The sequence below is a fragment of the Megalobrama amblycephala genome, linkage group LG2 (assembly GCF_018812025.1).
Source record: "Megalobrama amblycephala isolate DHTTF-2021 linkage group LG2, ASM1881202v1, whole genome shotgun sequence".
Lineage (NCBI taxonomy): Eukaryota > Metazoa > Chordata > Actinopteri > Cypriniformes > Xenocyprididae > Megalobrama > Megalobrama amblycephala.
Genome location: NC_063045.1, coordinates 33,440,987 through 33,461,794, shown reverse-complemented (window position 1 = coordinate 33,461,794; position 20,808 = coordinate 33,440,987). Strand labels below are relative to the sequence as shown.

General features: G+C 37.6%; 3 protein-coding genes across 23 annotated transcripts in view; all 3 read left to right on the top strand.

Moving 5' to 3' along the window:
• ppip5k2 (diphosphoinositol pentakisphosphate kinase 2) overlaps positions 1-5,752 on the top strand; it is a 49,326-nt gene extending 43,574 nt beyond the window's left edge. For 9 of the 16 annotated variants that reach the window (XM_048171423.1, XM_048171416.1, XM_048171471.1 and 6 more), the window contains 4 exons: positions 2,122-2,142; positions 3,427-3,570; positions 3,661-3,774; positions 4,820-5,752. In XM_048171423.1, the coding sequence (XP_048027380.1) occupies positions 2,122-2,142; positions 3,427-3,570; positions 3,661-3,774; positions 4,820-5,094 (554 nt within the window). In that variant the 3' untranslated portion in view covers positions 5,095-5,752. The remainder of the gene's footprint in view (positions 1-2,121; positions 2,143-3,426; positions 3,571-3,660; positions 3,775-4,819) is intronic. The other 7 variants (XM_048171540.1, XM_048171532.1, XM_048171524.1 and 4 more) reach the window with 1 other exon arrangement.
• Positions 1-20,808, top strand: part of LOC125255945 (histone-lysine N-methyltransferase 2D-like) — a 526,365-nt gene that overhangs the window by 56,891 nt on the left and 448,666 nt on the right. The gene's annotated exons all lie outside the window — the stretch shown is intronic.
• macir (macrophage immunometabolism regulator) lies at positions 10,598-19,407 on the top strand. 5 transcript variants are annotated; one of them, XR_007182048.1, is made up of 4 exons: positions 10,598-10,741; positions 14,848-15,533; positions 17,122-17,138; positions 18,698-19,407. XR_007182048.1 is itself a non-coding variant. In XM_048171744.1 (3 exons), exon 2 carries the CDS (start codon positions 14,855-14,857, stop codon positions 15,485-15,487), a length of 633 nt encoding a protein of 210 aa, XP_048027701.1. In that variant the 5' UTR covers positions 10,598-10,741; positions 14,848-14,854; the 3' UTR covers positions 15,488-15,533; positions 17,122-19,407. The 5 variants fall into 5 exon arrangements, 3 of the variants coding, with proteins under 3 accessions (XP_048027701.1, XP_048027691.1, XP_048027711.1); XR_007182047.1 differs by having other exon boundaries at positions 17,605-19,407; XM_048171744.1 differs by having other exon boundaries at positions 17,122-19,407.

The window sequence follows — 20,808 nt, the reverse complement described above, 5'->3', positions numbered from 1 at the left end:
ATTTCCAGGTATTTACATCTGGATCTGATACACAACTTAGAAGATATAACCTTTTGTTTGAACCCACCCATTTCTCATGTGACCAAAAGTATTGGAACAGATTAACTTAAAATAGATTAAAGTGAATAAGACTTAATATTTAGTTGAAAATCCTTTGCTTGCAATAACTGCATCAAGCCTATGACCCATTGACATCACCAAACTTTTGCATTCTTCTTTTGTAATGCTTTTCCAGGCTTCCACTGCAGCCTCTTTCAGTTGTTGTTTGTTTTGGGGGGTTACTCCCTTCAGTCTCTTTTTTAGCAGGTAAAATGCATGCTCTATAGGGTTTAAGTCTGGAGATTGACTTGGCCAGTCTAAAACCTTCCACTTTTTGCCCCTGATGAACTCCTTTGTTGCTTTGGCACTGTGTTTTGGGTCATTATCTTGCTGCATGATGAAGGATCTCCCAATCAGTTTGGTTGCATTTTTCTGTAAATTGGCAGACAAAATGTTTCTGTACACTTCAGAGTTCATTTTGCTGCTGCCATCATGTGTAACATCATCAATGAAGATCAATGAGCCCGTCCCAGAAGAAGCCATGCAAGCCCAAGCCATGACATTACCTCCACCGTGTTTCACAGATGAGCTTGTATGTTTGGGGTCATGAGCAGATCCTTTTTTTCTCCAAACTTTAGCCTTTCCATCACTTTGGTAGAGGTTAATCTTTGTCTCATCAGTCCATAAAACTTTGCCCCAGAATGTTTGAGGCTTGTCTCTATAGTTTTTGGCAAATTCCAGCCTGGCCTTCTTATTCTTCTTGCTAATGAGAGGTTTGCATCTTCTGGTGTAGCCTCTGTACTTTTGTTCATGAAGTCTTCTGCAGACAGTAGACTGTGATACCTTCACTCCTGCCCTCTTGAGGTTGTTGCTGATGTCACTAACAGTTGTTTTAGGGTCTTTCTTTACAGCTCTCACAATGTTTCTGTCGTCAACAGCTGATGTTTTTCTTGGTCTACCCATTCGAGGTCTGTTACTTAGTACACCAGTGGTTTCTTTCTTCTTCAGGACATTCCAAATGGTTGTACTTGCTATGATCAATGTTTGTGCAATGGCTCTGATTGATTTTCCATCTTCTCTCAGCTTCACAATTGCTTGTTTTTTCACCCATAGACAGCTCTCTGGTTTTCATGTTGGTTACACGTCTAACTATAAATGCAGTCTGCACAGGCAAAACCCAAATCTGAAACTGAGTGCAGACATTTAGTGCTATTTATTGTTTGAATAATCAATGTAATAGGACACACCAGGGCAACAAAACACACCTGTCAGTCACATGTTCCAATACTTTTGGTCACATGAGAAATAGGTGGGTTCAAACAAAAGGTTATATCTTCTAAGTTGTGTATCAGATCCAGATGTAAATACCTGGAAATAAAAGCTGAAATGTTGATCTTTTGTCTCATATAAATTGTTTGATGTCAAACCCAAATGTTTTCAGTCTACAGAAAAAATAAAGGAATAGTCCTCACTGTTCCAATACTTTTGGAGGGGACTGTATATATTTGATCAACAATTTAGTCTCCTCTGCACGGTGATCTCATTACATGGATTTCAAAAATCTTTTTTGTTCCATCATCTACACGAAAGTACAATAAGGTTAAAAATGGAATTTGAAATATTTTGTTGTTACTAATTTTAAATTATTTGTGGTTGTTTATTTGTGGTTGAATGAACTAGTTCTTAGAAACTGATGAAATATGTTGACAGTTTTCAGGTGAACAGAATTTGCTGCTCTTTGGCCTATTTGAAGAATATTTATTTAATATAACACTTTATTTTAACCTGTTTAAATGTATCTACATATTTTAGCTTAGCTAACATTTTCATGTTTTCTGTGTTTTTTTCCAATTCCAAATTTTATAGCATCAATAAAACATTAACATCTAACAGAGTCACATGAATAAAAAAAATATATATCAATGAATAGCTAAAATGTAAAGCATTTTAATGCATTGCAGTGTTTTATAAATTGATAACATCCAAAATTATGTTTTTGGAAGTTTAGAAAATTGCCCATTTTTAGCATATCATTTTTATTGTTTGTTTTTTTCTTTTAATCTGCTTTTCTAAATGGGTCAGTGTTTTCCAGTATGTTCAGTGGTAAGTGTTAATCATACTTAATATACACATTCTATCCTGTCTAATTAGTGTTTGTTGTTTTATTTTGGCTCTGGTTCCCAATCTTGTGTAGCAAGTACTCAGATCTAGTCTGTAGACCTTAGTTTTTGACCCTCCTTTTTTGTCTCACTTAGATCTGTCCTATAATGATGAAACAGAAAAAACCCTCATAATTCTATTCTTATCTTTCTTTATGTACCCACAAGAAAATAAGTTTTTGGTTTATTCTTTGCATTCGCAGAAGGAAAAGTAACATATTGCATATGCTCCTTTTGTATTTTTAATTTTTTTAAATAATTGACGAGACAATTTCATCTTGCATTTTTAGTCCTATTCTAGGTAAATCCCCAAACCTAATCAATTGAACATTGCCTAATAATTGTTTCCTTATACTAATGTGTGATTGGCTTCTTCACTCATTCTCTTCTTAAGATGGCTCTTCTTTTATTGTTAATTGGTATTGATAATTTTTTTTTAAACAGTAAATCGATCTGGGTGTTCAGTTCCATCTTTAAATTCTAATGGAATGAGTCCCATTTGAAGCCACAGCACACTTGTGACGCACATTCTATATGAATGTGCCCGACTGTTATGTTGCTTGGCAACCGTAAACGGTCTAATGAATTATATAACTTGACAGAAGAATTGGTTATTCTGATATTTTAATTTTGATAAATGTAACTATTTATTTATTGAACATTGGTGTCTTTTATATTCTATAACTGTTGCTGGTGTTGGATAAAAGCAATATAAACCATGAGAGACTGTGTTACAGTGATTTTACCATGATTAATAACACCGCTTATCTGTGGTATAATGACTGTAATGCTTGACCTCTTGTGGCTTAATGCTTTTATTAAAAGACACCTGAAGATTATATTCTGGCATATTGTGCCAAATTGCATGACTTGAATAAATCAAATCATAATCATGTTGTTCCACTAGTTTCATTTGAGAAATAAAAATATTTGTAAAAGGTAGGTCGATTATCATTTCCGCTTCATAAAACCATCTTGGCCAAGTGATGTTTTTTGGTAGATTGAAGGTATTGTGAGCTGTTCTTTGTGTGACCCATCTGCCTCCATCTTGCCCACCTCAAACTCATGTTTGATGGTGTTGTTGCTTGTCATTTTCAGAGGAAATGGAACGCCATATCTCTGCCATCTCTCCAAGATCTTAAGTTATAGTTCATGCTATATGATAATTTTACCTGAAGATGTTTTCTAGCCATTTTTTCAGATTCTGATGTTGTATATTTCATTGAAGGTTTTGAGTTGTATTCCATGGTTCCTTCAATCTGTCCCTTGGAGACCCTCCATAATTCCCTGTCTCTCAAACAAGTGGATGACTTCCTCGCTTCCATAGCCATATCCCATGATTCAGTACTGGAAATATCGGCATCCTCGCCAGGTACTGTCAAAACAACATGCACTGACTGCCACTATCACGTTTACTGTACATTTGTTCTAACCTGTTTTTTTTATTTGTTTTAACCCTCAGCTGTGCCCACAAAGAAGGCTCCTTTGAACACTTATACTCCAGCAAAAGTTTTGCCCTGTCCATTCACCCAATCCCTTGCCAAGAAGACGTGCTCACCAGAGAAGAGTGCATCAGGTATGTTGCATATATAGATGCACCATTAAAAAAAAATAACTACACAAAACTAGTAGAACTTTGCTTTGCATTTGCAAATGCCTCATATACAGTTTATTTAATGCAAAGTGTTTTGAAAATGAATCAGTTCACTTCTGATTATAGATTATTCCAGGGTTTACACAGTCATGGAAACCTGAAAATATCTCAGTACTCAGTATTTTTTTTGTGCCTGGAAAAGTATTTTTTTTTTTTTTATATATATATATATATATATATATATATATATATATATATATATATATATATATATATATATATTTATATTTAATTGGCTAGGTATTATGCTTGTGTAAACTTAAACTTGATTTGGGTCTTTTTGATGAATTAGTCGAAGTGGTACAAAAATCATCTGAAATATAGCAAAGACTATAGAATAACACAAGACGTGTCACTCGTATTGTTTTGAATGGGAGAAAGTGTAACGAGGAATAAGTCCTGCCTTCTAAATAAGAGCCAATCGCCGACTGGTAAAGTCATCGCGTCACTGCAGTGGCCGTTAGAAGCACCGGATTCTATAGAAACAGTCAGACGCGCGGTACAAAATGAGGCACATTTAGGTCTGCGCATGCGCATTAGCTTGAGCCAGCATAAAATGCAGGTTTTTTTTGTCATGATTCGAGTGTTTGGGAAAAGAAATTATGAGACGGTTGTTGTCAGATTTCATTGGTGATTTCAAATATGAAATTTAATCGAAAGCTTGGCAAACAGCTTTGGAGCTGCATGATGCCCAGGATGCCCGAGAGGCGTTTCAAAGATGGCCGCCGAGTGAAATGACTTGTCTTAAAGGGACTTTGAATATAGTGAATAAATCTGAAAGAAAAAAGTTCTTATCCAGTAATCTTAAATGCATAGAAAGTTCATGGAGAAGTCACCAAATTCACTGTTCAAAAAGTGTGGGAAATCTGTTATTCAGATTTGGAAAAACTCTCTCAAGACTCCCACAATCCATTGTGCCCCTTTCTTTCTGTTTTTCACCTCTGTATATATATTTTTTTCCTTCCAGATCAGGATGACTTTCCAGCCAGAAAGCCCAGAGCAGTTTCAGTAAATGTTCTGGAGCATGGTGCAAGTTGTGGCAAAACTTCACACCCAAGCTCAGCGACCAAGCAGCACAACCCTGCTCCAATCATCTCCATCCCTCTGCCACCTGAATGTCATGATTCCTCTATTAAAACCCAACAACTATCCAGTGTCTCATCCAGTGGCACACCAGCACTTGAAGTCCCTGCTCTACAAAATAAGAGTGCTACAAAAAACATGCCAGGCTTTTACACATGACATCAATCTGCAAACCACCACCTGGGAAATGTAAAAATGAACTAAAATCACAGCACACCCTAAATCAGGGCAAAACTAAAGCAGATGACCACATGCCATGGACCCAGTGAACCAACACAGGATTTTTGTTCAGACAGATTAGATCAATTCTTAGAGCATGTTACAGGCCTGACTTTATTACCTTTAGTGACAAGAATTTGTCATAATTAGCAGTACCTTTATTTGCATTTAAAGGAACATCTCACTGAATGTTTGTTACCAAAACACAGTCCACCAAAAGATATCACATTGTTGTAATTACAATCATATCGTAGGCTTATTTAGCTCTTCCATTCACCTTGAATGGTTCGGAAGAATGTGTTACATTTATCTTGTATATTTGAATGTTGAAATGTAAAAGCTTGCATAGAATTTACTGTCATAGTATGATGACATGTTACTGCAGCTGGTTTTAATATTTAATGAATACAGCATATTCTGGGGCCTCATCAAACAAGGTCCTAAGTGATATTTCTTGTTTAGAAACATATTTTTAATGCATATATTTCATTACAATCAGAATGTGCACTTTCCCTCCACTGTAACGGAAATCTGCCTTATGTTAACAAGTACTTTTCCATCAAATTGAAATTAAACTGAATGTTGTGTATATTGGGAATAAACTTTGGCGGAAGGTATTTTTAAGTTCATCATTAAATCAAAACTACATTTAAATCCTAGCAATGGTAGCCACCACTTGAATTCTCTGTCCCCAACATAATTTTTGTTCTCTGCTTTCCTGCAGAGTTTAGCGCCAAGCTTCTACAATACTCCTATAATTTTCTAGTAATTCTGAAGTTTAGCTGATTCAGGATTCAGAGTTGAAGCCATGCAACTTATTTTTACTTGTGGTAATGTGACTTATTTTAGAGTGAAATAGGACCCCAACACTGCACATTTTTGACCAGATTTACTAAACGGGGCAAATTAGCGTGAGACCGCAATCCCATAAAAGCGTAGATGGGAGTGAAAAGTTCTGTGGCTGATCTACTGATGATGTGCAAATTATAGAACACAGACACAGCCAGATCATTTCCATAATGACCAACACAATGTACTGAAAGCAGTGCACAATAGCGTAGTGTCACAAACTAGCAGAGCCAATGATAATAAGGTGAGGGTAATCTACTAACAACACAAGTTAAAAATAAATCAGCTTGGCAAAAGAAATGTTTGGATAACATCTTTTATAACAGTGTTCTCAAACTCAGTTCCTGGAGGGCTACAGCCCTGCAGAGTTTAGCTCCAACCAGCTCCAATTCGCACCTGCTTGGAAGTGTCTAGTAATCGTGAAGACCTTAATTAGCTGGATCATGTGTGTTTGATTAGGGTTGGAGCAAAACTGTAGAGCTGTGGCCCTCCAGAAATTGACACTTCGCAAAGACCAGCCCCCCTTAGTTACTGTTGCTTTGTCCAACAAGCCATGGTGATGTCACGCCACATGCAGTGTAAAATACATCGTGGAGCAAAGAGGACACTGACAACACGTCGACAGACAAGACAGAGCTGGTTACTTATGATATTAAACAAAGTCCCAGCTTTCAAATTGTGTAGTTTTTTTTAAAGAAATTCGAACAATAAAAACCATTTTGTGGCTCTTTAATGTGTCATGACAGATTGCTATAGCACCGCAGCTCAACCGATCATCTCTTCTTACTAGTTCATTTATAGCATCAAATAAAAATGAATGAACATAAGGAATGTTGTTTAAAACGTGGAAAGACATAAATACACATCATTTTTCAAGTTCAAGTCCACCGAGATTAATCTTCTAACTCCTGACTGCTTTGTTGGACAAAATAACGCGGATTCTGTGTTATGATTGATTAGATCGCTTGTCAATCAAACTCCCGGCGAAGAGTCAATTGAGTTTGAGGCCACTGCTTTATAGCATAGGCCTTCAGTCCAGCACCTGGGGACCCACTGTTCTGCAGAGTTTAGCTACTGCCCTAATAAAACACACCTGAACCAGCAAATCAATCTCTTCAGGACTGTTTGAAAAATCACAGGCCAGGTGAGCTGTAGCAGCTTGGACATAAATTTTGCCGAATAGTGGGTCTCCAGGAGCAGTGTTGAAGACCTCTGATCTATAGCTGAGTGTGCTGAGGGTGATCTGGTTGCTTGCCAGTTTCTTTACAAGGGCCGTAGTTTCAGACAGATCTGTGCTAAGCTTATTTCCTTTCTCCTTTTTCAGGTTTTGTCCATTTTACAGCATCCACTTTTAAACTAATCCTGGTTGTATGTTTTCTAGTCTTGGGCAGGGCCTGAAATCTCCAGGGCCAGATTATGAAGTTCTGCACTGAGTTCATCCTGTCATAAACCTCTTTATCTCTCAGTCCTCTCAAAAAGTTATTGATTCAGTATGCCATCCTGGTCTGGAAACAGCTGGCCTCCATTACTGTGCTGAGTGACCATCTAACCAATCACAAAAACTCAACCATCTGCACTGCAAAAAATGCTGTTCTTACTTAGAATTTTTGTCTTGTTTTTAGTCAAAATATCTTAAAGTTCTTAAATCAAGAAGCATTTTCTTGACAAGTACAAATTATTTTCTTGTTTTCAGGAAAAATAAATCAAAATTAAGCACGTTTTTCCTTAAAACAAGCACAATAATCTGCCAATGGGGTAAGCAAAATAATCTTAGTCCAAACTGAAAACAAGATTATATAGCTTATTCTTGGTTTGAAATAAGATTATTTTGCTTGTTTTAAGGAAAGACTTACTTAAGTTTGACTTATTTTTCCTGAAAACAAGAAAATAATTTTTACTTGTCAAGAAAATTCTTCTTGATTTAAGAACTTTAAGATATTTTGACTAGAAACAAGACAAAAACTCTAAGTAAGAACAGCATTTTTTGCAGTGTGAGACAAAACCTGTCTGATGCATCCATCTGCAAAATAAAAGAGGGAGCTCAGCAGAATGTATCAATGGTCCCACACATAGTGCAACCTTCACCTTTTGTAAAAGATATTGGCACAGCTTTGTTTACTGGAACTTTTTTTTCTTTTCCATGGGAGCAACAACTTTCTTCTTTCCTTGAGGATGACATAATGTCTAGGTTACGTAGGTAACTCTGGAACCCTGAGAAGCTGGTGTCTGAAGCGTGTTTGCTACACACCAATCTTAGTTGGCTACTGCAGTCAGGTGATGTCACAGATGTGCTGTGTAAGGACACCTAGAAAGAACATCATCAACTTCAATATCTGAAGGAAGACATAAAGGCATGCCTGAACAGTGAGCTAAGCTGTAGCCAAAAATGTGCCATACAGTGCACCTAGTGACCAAGACCTTTGATGCCTGTGGTACGAGGTCCACAGCTTAATATCCTTAACCCATGGCAGAAATAGTTAGAGAGGCCGCAGTTTCTGTGTCCGCCCACAACTCTCAAAAAAGGGAGGGGGCAGACCATGGCCTGCTCTCCTGACCATCCAAACCCTTGGCCATCAGCTCTAAGGGACAACCTCACCAAAGGGAGCTTAAAAATTTAGCATCCCATCCTAGGCCTCATGAGAGAACACCATTCTCTCAACTGCCTGGTCTACTTACCAAAATTTTGAATGGACCTTCTGACCTTCTGAACACCTCTTTTGAGGACCAAAAAATACTTCGCCCTGAACCTCTAGAGAAGCGCTCTGCCTAATAACAGGTCTCCTAGGGAATTAGTATGTACAATCGTCCGACTATTACCTCCATTATGAACCGGAGGGGCTACTGAGAGAACTGAGTGCCAGAGCACTCTCATACCAATCCCTACAAAGTGGGCGTTCTCCGTGTGGAGTTCAGGGGGGAGAAGGGGAAGGCTTACTGGAGCCGGGATGTTTATGACCCAGGAGGAATCGCTCATCCAACCTTTTTGTGGCAGATTCCACTCTTTCCACCAACCAGTCTAATTTCAACTTGGCCGTGGCATGGGTAGTTACATCGTCCATCTTCTGTCATTGCAGTCGCCGGGCTGCCTTGGCAGCAGCAGGACCTGACCCATGGGACACAGACACTGGCTCCCATCCCACTTGAAAAGAGCTAGGCAGGTGCGGAGCTTTCTCACTGTGAAGCGGTCACAGTGAGAACAACCAGCCCCCTTGAGGGCTGACTGAAAGTGCTCCGCTCCAAGACACATAACGCACAGATCGTTGCCATCATCTGACGTTATATATCTTAGGCACAGTGTGACACATCTCCTAAACTTCGACATTTTCTTTTTTTTTCCACTCCTAGCCACAACACACAGATCACATGCACAGACAAACAACAACTACCTGAAGACAAAGTAGCTGATGACGTTCTTTCTAGGCACCCTTATATACTCTGCTGGCTCTCCTGTGATGTCACCTGACTGCGGTAGCCAATCCAGATTGCCGTGTAGCACACATGCTTCAGACACCGGCTCACGGTGAGCATTCCCATAGAAGATTTTGGTCGATCAGATCACAAGTGGACGACGCTAAATACAGGTGAAAACGGGGCCTAAAACGTCTTATCCACTTTCAACCACTTCCACAGGTAGTCGAAAATGCATTAGACCGGATTGCTTTTGTAGTGTAAAAGCCCATGTGCACTAATGTGTTAGAACAGCCAAAAAGCCTGCAAAACATTATGGGAAATGTGCTAGCCAGACGGGATTTAAACTTTGTTGGCTGAAGACCCAAGTTTGGTTTGAAGATGAAAAATGTGCCAAGCACAATGTTCTCTTACCATTCCTGCAGTGATTTCTAGCATGCTCTCACAGCATTCGGCATGGTCTAGCGGCTATCAGAGCAGAAACAAAAGCTGATGCTCTCCGTATGTTTTTCCATTGTCTCTGAGCGCGTTTATATGTTAATTGTGCAAGCTCATTTTGTCCATTAGATCAAAAGATCTGAAAAAGCCCATACATTTACCCTCCCCTCGAAGAAATCAGGACAGAAGTGGTTGAAAGTGGACAAAAGAGACAAATTAAAACACCAGGTGTAAATGGGTATGTGCCTGCCTTGTCTACTTGTGATCCCATCTTAATACCAGGTGTAAACAGAAAATTTGACTGGCACAACCCCTAACAAGCACAATGAGTGCAACCTGGATAACAACCTTCAGTGATGGAAAGTGGATGTAGAGTTGTGGCAGTTCTGCTGAATGTGGCTCAGACGTAAACGTCGAACTAGGCCTGCATGCTTGAATACCTGGATTCAATTCTGTATTTATAGCAGAAAAATGGTTCTAGAAAAATGAAAATGAGTGCAGTAATTATATATAAATTATAAATAATTATAATTAAATGCCTTTTAAATATAACACTTAAAATCATTCCAGGTTTTTTTTCTGATTCTTAAAAGAAAAGACTATTTAAATATTTTAAAGCCTGATTTATCTTATTTTGAATAAACTGAAGCCTTTTCATAGCATCATTGGAAAGTCGCTGAGTCCCCCTACTGGGCCCCGGCACCCTGTTCGAGAACCACTGCTTTATATAAGAGCGTCCGACCCTCCATACATCACGTGACTGGATCCCGGAGCATTAGTGGCTCGCGTCACGTGACTGGTGTCGACAGCAGACGCTGGAGCCGCTCCACTCCTCTGACAGGGATCTCGTCTATGGTTCACTCAAGCCCAGGTGTGCGGTCTTTCTGAACAGGTTTGCTTTTACACTATTTTCTTCATTATATTTCTTCACAGCTATGAATAGAGCGTTGCATGTGAGCTCGCCGCTGTTGTAATGTTAAATCCCCGTGTTGCTGTTGAAAATCGCGAAATGGTGGCAGTGACACAGCCCAGAATAAAGATAGTGTTTGGAGGACGGGTGTCTGCTTTAGTGTATATTGCTATTACTCGGATTTTCGTCGATGAACGCGTTTTTATGGTACATATGGTAACGTTACTCAGCGCAGTATCTGAGTCCCAGATAGATGTCGAGCATCATCGTCAGCAGGAGGAGAAACAGGATGAAACTGGCTGATTCCTCACATAGCTCTTACTAAACCCTCAGAATTACTGGTTATTATCATCATCATTATTCCTTCTTTTACATCAACCATAATGTGCAATGTGTTAAATTGGGCGTATGATTTTTACCGAAATGTTACATTGATATTGGAATCATTTTACAGTAAAGCGTTGGCCTGGTTTCTCGGGGTTTATTCTTGATCATGTCTGGCATTAAAACACATTTCCATTTCTATACTGTACAAACCACCAGTGTTCTGTTTGAGCTCAGGTGGAGCTCAGGTCCGTTTTTTTTAACAACTGAATAATGGATGTATACTCCCCTTTTTTATTTAACTTAGATCCCCTTTAAGATTTAGGAATGTCAAGGTGAATAAGCCCAGAGTGGTGGACTAAGCTAGGACTGATACTTTACATGTATGTTAGTATTATCTAATAAATGTGTTTGCAGAATTTTTCACAAACTGACACTCCAAACACTCTCCCGCAGAGGAAGATTTTGATTGGACATTCTGTCATTTTATTCTAATGAACTGGACTGGTGTTGGCAATAAGATAATGTAATTCTAGCAGTTAGGCCTAACTACTATTCAGTGATGGCTTAATCATTTTGATTGTGAAAATGATTCTGTAATGTATTGATGATTAGTATGTAAATATGATCTTAAATTTGTTCACATTTTCTTTTTTATTAGATTTTTTGGTCAGACTTTAGATTAGGGACACATATTTGCTATTAACTAGGAGTTTTCCCTCAATAAACCCTTAATAATTACTTTCTGATAGAAAGTAAAGTAGTCGTGGTTAAGTTTAGGTATGGGGTAGGGTTAAGGGATCTAGAATAAGGCATTCATTTGTGTTTTAGGAGTACTAAAAAACAGCCAATATGCTTGTAATATGCATGTTAATAAGTAACTAGTTAGTTAATAGTGAATGTGTAGACTACCTATTCTAAAGTGTTTTTTTTTTTTTTTTTTTTTTTTGTAGTGAAAATAATAATGTTGCACTATTCAGCCCAATTTAAAGATAGTTAAGAACACAAGTATAACAGTTGCTGCAATTAAATTTGTTCAGTTTACATAATATTCATTTTATTTTATTTTGTTGAGTATAGTTCAGAATAAAATTTATCTGGTGTAAAACATATGCCTAATATGCATGATCTCCTCTCAAATATCTGGCAGACTTTAGAGCTGTAGTAAGGGCTTAATTCGTCCGCTGCAGGACTGCCAGTGTCACCTCAAGAGAGCCGAAGTGGGCCTTGTGTTTTTGTACCTGACCCACCACAGCCTCCATCCTTCCCGCATCGACATCTGCAGAGACACAAAGTCCCCTTCAGATTTGTTTAATATTTATGCTTGCCAAAGTCTTGTTAGATATCTTTTGTCATGTCACTGGCATGTCTCCAAACGGACGAGGCATTTATACTTGACGTGATCGTCATTGTATTATTATAGGGCGACTAGGAGTAATTGTCCTTTTAAACCATCAGGAAGCAGTAGTGAGAAATAAGGTACACACGTGATGTTTTTTTTTTTTTATTATTATTACACTTCACCAAACCCACACTACAAAATAAGCAAAGAATTGTGTAAAACCAAGTAAACCTTGAGATTATTACTTGTGACATTAGAACAAAATATATGGATATGAAAACATATGTATAAAACTACATTTCAAACAAAAAATTCTTAAATATTTTCTAATTTAATAAAAATTTTCATTTAATTTCATGAACATTTTTATTAAACATGGATCTTTATTTGCAATCAAAGGGCTTATTTCTGATAGTGTAGGCTCATTTTGTGAATGTAAGATGCTGGTACATTCGTACCTGCTCAGCCAGAATCACCTCGAAGTCATGTATCTTCAGAAGCAGAGCCACTCGCAAAGTTACAAAAAATGCTGTGCACACCACCACGTGAAATGGGGTCTTGTGTACTTTACAAGGACGACCACCCCCGCACCGCAGTGATGTCACACTCATGCGGACCTGGAGAGTATAAACCAGGCTTCATTCCTCCTATATGGTTTTCTTTCTGTCATAATGACAGTCAGCATTTAGAATTATCCTTCAGTGTTTTAATATCAAGACCCAATCTCTTCTCAGCTATCTATAGATTTCATATCTGTGCGTGGTTTGTCGCTACTGAATCGGGGGACAGATGCAACCACTCAAATTAACTGAGTTTTTATCTAAACATTGTTTAGCAACTTCCCAGCTCCATATGATTTGTAATTTGTAGATTTTTGTATTTGTTGATCAGCATTTGCTTATGACTATCACAGTCAGCTTCTGTGGACGTTTCGCAAACATTCATTTAAACTCAGTTTGAGCCCCAGCCCCATTCATTTGCCTGCAGTGTTGAAAGCTATCAGCTGACTTTGGCTTTTACGTGTATGCTAGTGTATGTGCACTGTGCATGTGAGGTAAATTTCACCATAAGCACAGCACTGTATGCACACAAGTCCATTTTTTTTCTTACTCTTTCATACTCTGTACGCACAGAACGCGTGAATTTTTTTTGTACTAAATAGGTTGTACACAAGGTGGCGACACTGTCCTGGACCGAAAAAGAAACTGCTGAGATGGAACAACAACAAACTACTGTAGTGTAGACACAACAACAATAGTCGCCCTAAATAAAGCTCTAAAGCTCTAGTGTGAGGAGGTTAAGAGATATACGCAACTCTAGTTCAAAGACATTTTTATCGGTCATAACTACGGAAGAGTAGCACCAAAAACATTGCTTGTATGACCGCATTGGGCAGGATGTGAAATAATTTTTTTTAAATAATTACAGAAAAAAATGAGCTTTTTTATCCAAATAGAAAAAGTAGAAAATACAGATATATACATTGTATATCGCCGGTTAGCCTAAAAATAACAAGATAAGATTTTTTGCCCATATCACCCAGCCCTAGCACCAGATAAATTGTATTGTCGCTACAATGTATTATCACCCAGCCCTAGGTTTAAATGTTTATCATATTGTAATTCAAATTATTATTTGGGGAATGTTGAATTCACATCAGACTCTTTGACAACCAGCTACTTTTCTCTTAAGACAACTGAATTGTATCTTCATTGGTGGTGAGAATTGTTTACTCTCGCTTACAACTTGAATGGACCATTATCTAAATCCCTTAAAGGATTAGTCCACTTTAAAATGAAAATTAGCCCAAGCTTTACTCACCCTGAAGCCATCCTAGGTGTATAGGACTTTCTTCTTTCTGATGAACACAATCAGAAAAATATTATTAAATATCCTGACGCATCCAAGCTTTATAATGGCAGTGAATGGGTCCAACGAGTATAAAGCTCAAGAAAGTGCATCCATCCAAAGCAAAATGTACTCCACACGACTCCTAGTGGTTAATAAAGGCCTTCTGAAGTGAAGCGATGCATTTGTGTAAGAAAAATATCCATATTTAACAAGTTATAGAGTAAAATATCTAGCTTCCGCCAGACCGCCTTCCATATTCAACTTACGAAGAAAGTGTAACTGACACCACATCAGTTAAGCTTTTTTCGTAATTTGAATACGGAAGGCATAGGTCGTAGCATAAGCGTTTTGAACTGTGAGAGTTTTACACTTTCTTTGTAAGTAGAATACGGAGGGCGGTAGAAAGTCCTATACACTTGTCCAGTCCTAAAACTTGCTCTATGGTTAAAAGCACTAAGGCATCATATACAAAAGAGTACAACTTTCTGTAAAGCTGCATGAAACGATATGTATTGTGAAAAGTACTAAAAGTACTAACATAATGTATATTATTTATTCCTCTCTGTTTCAGCCAGGTCATGTCACTAAAGATGGAAATGGATGCCAGTGGAACGTCCAGGGCACCCATATCCGTTCTGTCTGCCGCTGAGGTCAAAACCACCCTGAAGCCTGAACCCGACAAACCCCGATGCTCCAGTACTCCCTGCTCCCCGATTAAAAGTACTGTCTCAGGATACCAAATCCTTCACATGAACTCCAACTATCTAGTGGGCTTCACCACTGGTGAGGAGCTTCTTAAATTAGCCCAGAAATGGTCTAGTCCTGACAACAGCAACACAGAGGCCTTGCCCAGCCCCATCAAAAAGCCTGTGGATGTAAGTCTGCACCGAGCCTCACGGATTTGCAAAGCCAAAAGCCGCTACTACCAACCATATGACATCCCGGCCATCAACGGACGTAGGAGGCGGCGCATGCCCAGCTCAGGCGACGGCTGCTTGAAATCTCTAGTGAGCGGGGAGCCCGGAAAGGCTTTACATGGCCCACTGCCCCTCTGCCTGTTGAAGGGCAAACGGGTGCACTCCAAGTCCCTGGACTACCTCAACCTAGACAAGATGAGCCTCAGGGAGCCGGCGGACACTGAAGTACTGCAGTACCAGCTGCAGCATCTGAATTTACGGGGCGAGCGCGTGTTCACCCGCAACAAGACATGAGTCCTCAGATGCCCAGCACTTCAACGCTCATCCGCCCGGCTGCAACGTAGGGCCTTGATTTTTACCACTCTTCCCCACTACGCCATACATAGACCACTAATCTTCTTTGTTAACCAGAAGTGTGATGAAACACCGCGAGGCCCAGTTAGGGGAAAATTTAAAGGAATAGTTCATCCAAAAAGACTAATTCTGTCATTATGTACTCATCCTCATGCTCTTTCACACTGTTATTTTTTTGTTTCTATGGAACAAAAAAAGCTCATTTTATACAAGAACAGTTGGTGGTGACCACGGCTGTCACATCCATATGGATCGTGTGCTATATTCAAAGTGTGCTAAAGACGTAGCTTTGTGTGGGGAACAGGCCAAAATTTGTTATTGATGCTAAAGCTCTGAAATTTCATATGTGTCCAGCAAAAAAAAGACCTTGATTTCAGTCTGTCACACAAAACTATCAAGATACTTTGGAAGACTTGAAATAAAAGTTGTAGTATCGATATAGAGTTGTAATGTAGTCATACTACTTATATGGTAGGGCTGCACGACTAATCGAAATAAAACAAAAATCGCGATATGGCTTAGTGCGATTGTCAAATCACAAAGGCTGTGATTTAATTAAATAAATATCTGTATATGTGTGTTTCAGAGTGAAGCATGGCACTGTGTTTCTTTACACAGGAGCAGCTCATGATCTTATGTTTTCTGCATCTGCTCTGAGTTTGAGTCACTTTAACATGTGTTTGGGAACAACACGAGCCAACCATCTTCACAAACTTGTAATGAGAAGCTGTTGTCAACAAAAGAGTAATTTTGAGGGCTCCCTGTAGTTTTCTGCCCAAAGAAAACTTGATGGTTTAATTTTTGAAATGGAATTAAGACAGCCATAAACATTATAATATTGTAATTTATGGCTAAAATGTGCAGCCCTACAAACAAGTACGTCAAACCTGGAGATGTTTTTATAAATCACATTTTAAATCGCAATCTCAGTTATCAGAAAAATCGCAATTACATTTTTCATGGAATTGTGCAGCCCTATATGTTTATGGAACTAGTGTCATAGAGACAGAGGACTGGGACAATACATCGATTCTCGATTCGCAATACAGTGATTCTGGATCGATTCTGATGTTTTTTTTCTCGAATCAGTTCTGAGCTTAGTTTTAACAGCAGATGGCGCTCTATGCTAGTTTTTAACCGCACACTCAAATGCTCACGAAGAAGAGAACTGTGTTCGTCTGAGTCATGTAAGTGGCTAAATACACTTGCACCTCGACTCAGAATGCTTTTCTGACGTGAGATTAAACGGCCCACTGCGAACACCCTTGTAATTCACTTCAAATTTTCGAACTTTATGAATGATTATTTTAAATTTAAGTGGTGTGTGTAAAGAAACTGGAAGCAAGCAAAGTACAGGTGTTTCTAAAGCACGTAGTGCCATCTGCTGTTAAAAACTAATCTCAGAATCGATTGGAGAGAGAATCGCGATACATTGGAAAATATCAGAATCGCTCCAGATTCTTTGTATCCTGTATTGATGTATTGCCCCAGCCCTAGTGACAGACATTGTCACTATGATCTGACTTTGTATGAAAAATAACTGCATTAACCTTTTTTTCTCCCTCCTTTTTCAGTTTGGAAAGACATGAGGGTGAGTAAAAAAATGACATGAGAATGAATCCTTTATCCCCGCAATGAATCATTGTAAAAGTGTGTGTTACAGGGCATACATTCATTGTCATGGTGAGGTTTTTTAAGATTAGCAATAAATTGTGTCTTAATTACCTAATTCCTAGTGTGTGTGTGTGTGTGTGTGTGTGTGTGTGTGTGTGTAAAAAAAATATACCTTTGGAAATTAAGTGTGAAAATGGCTGTATTGCAAAAATGCATTTAGTCATATGTTCCCCCTCAACATCAAGTCACAAGCTTGTGTTATTGTGCTAACATTAGTAATTCGTGTCAGGTGAGGATCTTGACTGTTACGCAGTCCGGATGTTCTTTAATACACACTCTGATAGGCTTTGTGCAGGAGAGGCTTGTCTTTAGAGAAGCCAAGCTCACATTAGCATATAGAAACCATTAATTGCCTTTTCATTTCTTTAATCGATATTTTACAGGAGACTCACTGGACCATCTTACACTGAATACTATATTATTGTCTGAAAGAAAAAAATGTTTGTTAATGAAGGTTGTGACATTTGTCATTTACTTTTTATTTCTCTTTCTTTTTTGCCTGACCCCTTCATGGTGCACATAGTAGATAACATTGCTATAAAACCAAAGTCCAGGGGGAACTTGATAAATAATTTTTGAACAACAGACAATCTTTCACCGTATCACCCAATAAGCACTAGTAACAGTTTATGGGATCTTATTTCTTCATTTTGAACACAATGTTTAATATGTATCCATTTGCTTTTTTGAGTTTTTTATATCGTTATCATGATAGAAGATATATTAGTTCCAGACATTTGAATACTTCTGTCGGGATCATGTTTCTTTAGGATCTTTGCTAGATCTTTGCTAGTTGTTTGATACTTTTCAGAACTCCCTTTTTCTAACCCTCCTTCATATTTTTTCTTCTATATCTTTTTCCTGTGATTTTAATGAATGCATTGAACTGAATTGCTAGATTTCACCCTAAACATTACAGACTGTATTTTATAGTTTTTTTTTGTTGTTGTTGTTGTTTTTTGTCTTTAAGTTGTCTTACATTTAATCTAATTGATCTATCCTAATGTTTTACCGTTACTGTACATTCAGCTAACCATCAGTGGAATATGCTCTAAAAAGCACCTTAGATTCATTCATTATATATTTATTAATTGTGATGTGTTGGTGATATTTTATTACAGTATTTCCAAAAGTTTTTTTATTTACATATTGGTTTTAATTGAAGCCTAATTAATAGTTTTGTTGTTGTTTCATTTCCTAACGGCATAGTTTTCATGTTCTATGAATTCTTTGGACTACTGTTAAAAAATGAATTGGTGACATTACACTATTGGAACAGTGTCGTTTTTTTTTTTATTATTATTTATCTACACAGCAAAGCATATACAGTGCTTAACATAAAGTGAAAGAGATCAAGCCTATTTCAGTCTATTTACAATATTGAACAATAATAGGCCTACTACTTATAAGGTGAGTTTTCAAGTAAACCCCACTAATTCTGTTTTCCACTTTTGTATTTACATTTCTTTTGGTCAGCCGTCAGACAGCTGTCATCATTCCATCTGAAGTAGTTTCTCTCTGACCCAGTCATGTCCAAAGTACCAAAAAGTGAGCGGTTTGTTTTCCTGCAGGCAGGCTCGTGATTGGCTGTCCTGCTGCAGCCTTTTATCATGGAAGACTGATAAGTGAAAAGCATTTGAAAAAGCTGGCAACTCATTTTTAGGAATAGATTTTTATTTTATTATTATTTTATTTTTTTGTGGAATAGTGGAATTCTAAGCAAGACATGTTCATACACCCTCTGTGATATTTCAGAGCCAATAAGGGTAAAAACTTAAGCTTGAAAACCTGTCATGCACTGAAAATGTTGAACTGTTGTATTCTCTTTTTGTCAAAAATGTAATATTATTAATAATGATTTAAAGAAATTCTCCTGCCTAGAGGGATACAACGTAATTGATTTTAGCACTTGTAGATTTTAACATCATAATGAATAAAAATGTGTTAGAAACCACTACTGGCTGCAGTGCCTTCAATAAGAAAGTACATTATTTATCCAGAAGGCATGTCTTAGTTTGTCTTAGAATACTTGAATGCACATGTAATATTGTTACGTTATCTTCTATTCTGAACATGTTTAATGCTTAATGTTCTTTTACCCTCTGCAATGTTTCTGTCAAAGTTTAACTTTTGTTTTTGTCAAAGTTTGAGTTTCATTTGATATTAATAAAACACTGTTCTTTGCATTGTGTATTTCCTGCATTGTGTTCCCAGGGAAAGTATAAAAAATATATATTTATATATAAATGCAATGTAAGTCACTTGGGATAAAAGCTTCTGCCAAATGCATAAATTTGTTCTTAATCAATGAGAACAGTGTTATCTGAAATTTACATCTGGCCTCTTTGTAGTTATCCGGTCATAGTAGGACTACAATGTTCATTACTGCAACCTTTCATGCCACAATCTAAATATAAGCCTGGTTTCACAGACAGGGCTTAGACTAAACCAGGATTAGGCCTTAGTTCAATTAGGGTATTTAAGTAGCTTTTATAAATATACTCTAGAAAAAAAAAAAAAAAAAAAAAACATTACTGGTGTGAATCTTGAGACAAAACATTGGCTCTGACATATTTTAAGATATGTTAGCTCAAGTTATTTTCAGTTAATAAAGCTCAAACATGCATTTTAGTCAAGGACTAGCTTAAGCCTTGTCTGAAACCGGGGCATAATGTCATAGACTTAAATATAATGCATTAATCAAAACTTTTCACAATTAGTTAACCTTTAGAGCTGTAATATGAAAAACGTGTTAAACGTTTTCGAGAGAGTAATACTTAGCTATTTCATATTGCAAACATGTCAGCCAATCACAGCAGCGGGCTTTTACACTGAAGTCTCCCAGCAGACACGCCCCTTAAAACAGAGCGTTCAAATAAATGCGTATAAATGAATCAATCTTTGCTCTCATTTCGAAGCTTTTCAATAATTATTGCCTATACAGCCCCTCATTATAAACACATACAGAACATAGCCTAAGTGCAATTCTGGTTCTCTACCACCACTATCATGAGGCAAAGAAATCGTATTGAATTATGTTGCTGAACAAATTCTTAGCTTAAATGGATAGCCTACCTGGCTGGACAGCTTTAAATCTGGTTTCCGATTGCATCACAGATAATGAATGATATTCACTTAAATACAAATACAGCAAAATATCAGTGCTGGTCCTAGATCTAGGTGCTGCATGCTGCTCATTACACAATCTGAGCAACACATATCTACATTCTTATTTATTTATTTTAACATCCTTTGCATGCATTCACATAACCAACATGTTGATATAAATTTTTGTATGACACTTTTTGTGTTAAATGGCTGCTTGTGAGGGAGTGAAAAGTGCACAAACAAAAAAGTGCATAAACATAGTGCACAATATAATCTCTCTCTCTCTCTCTCTCTCTCTCTATATAATGGTGGTAGTAAGAGTGTGAGGATACGAAGCACGGAGGCAGAAGTGTCTTACAATATTGGTTGTTTCCTTGGCTTGTTTAGTAAATTCTGCAATAATAATAATAATAATAATAAAATAAATAAATACAATTGTCTATTTAAAATTGCCCATATATGCAGCACAACATATTTAT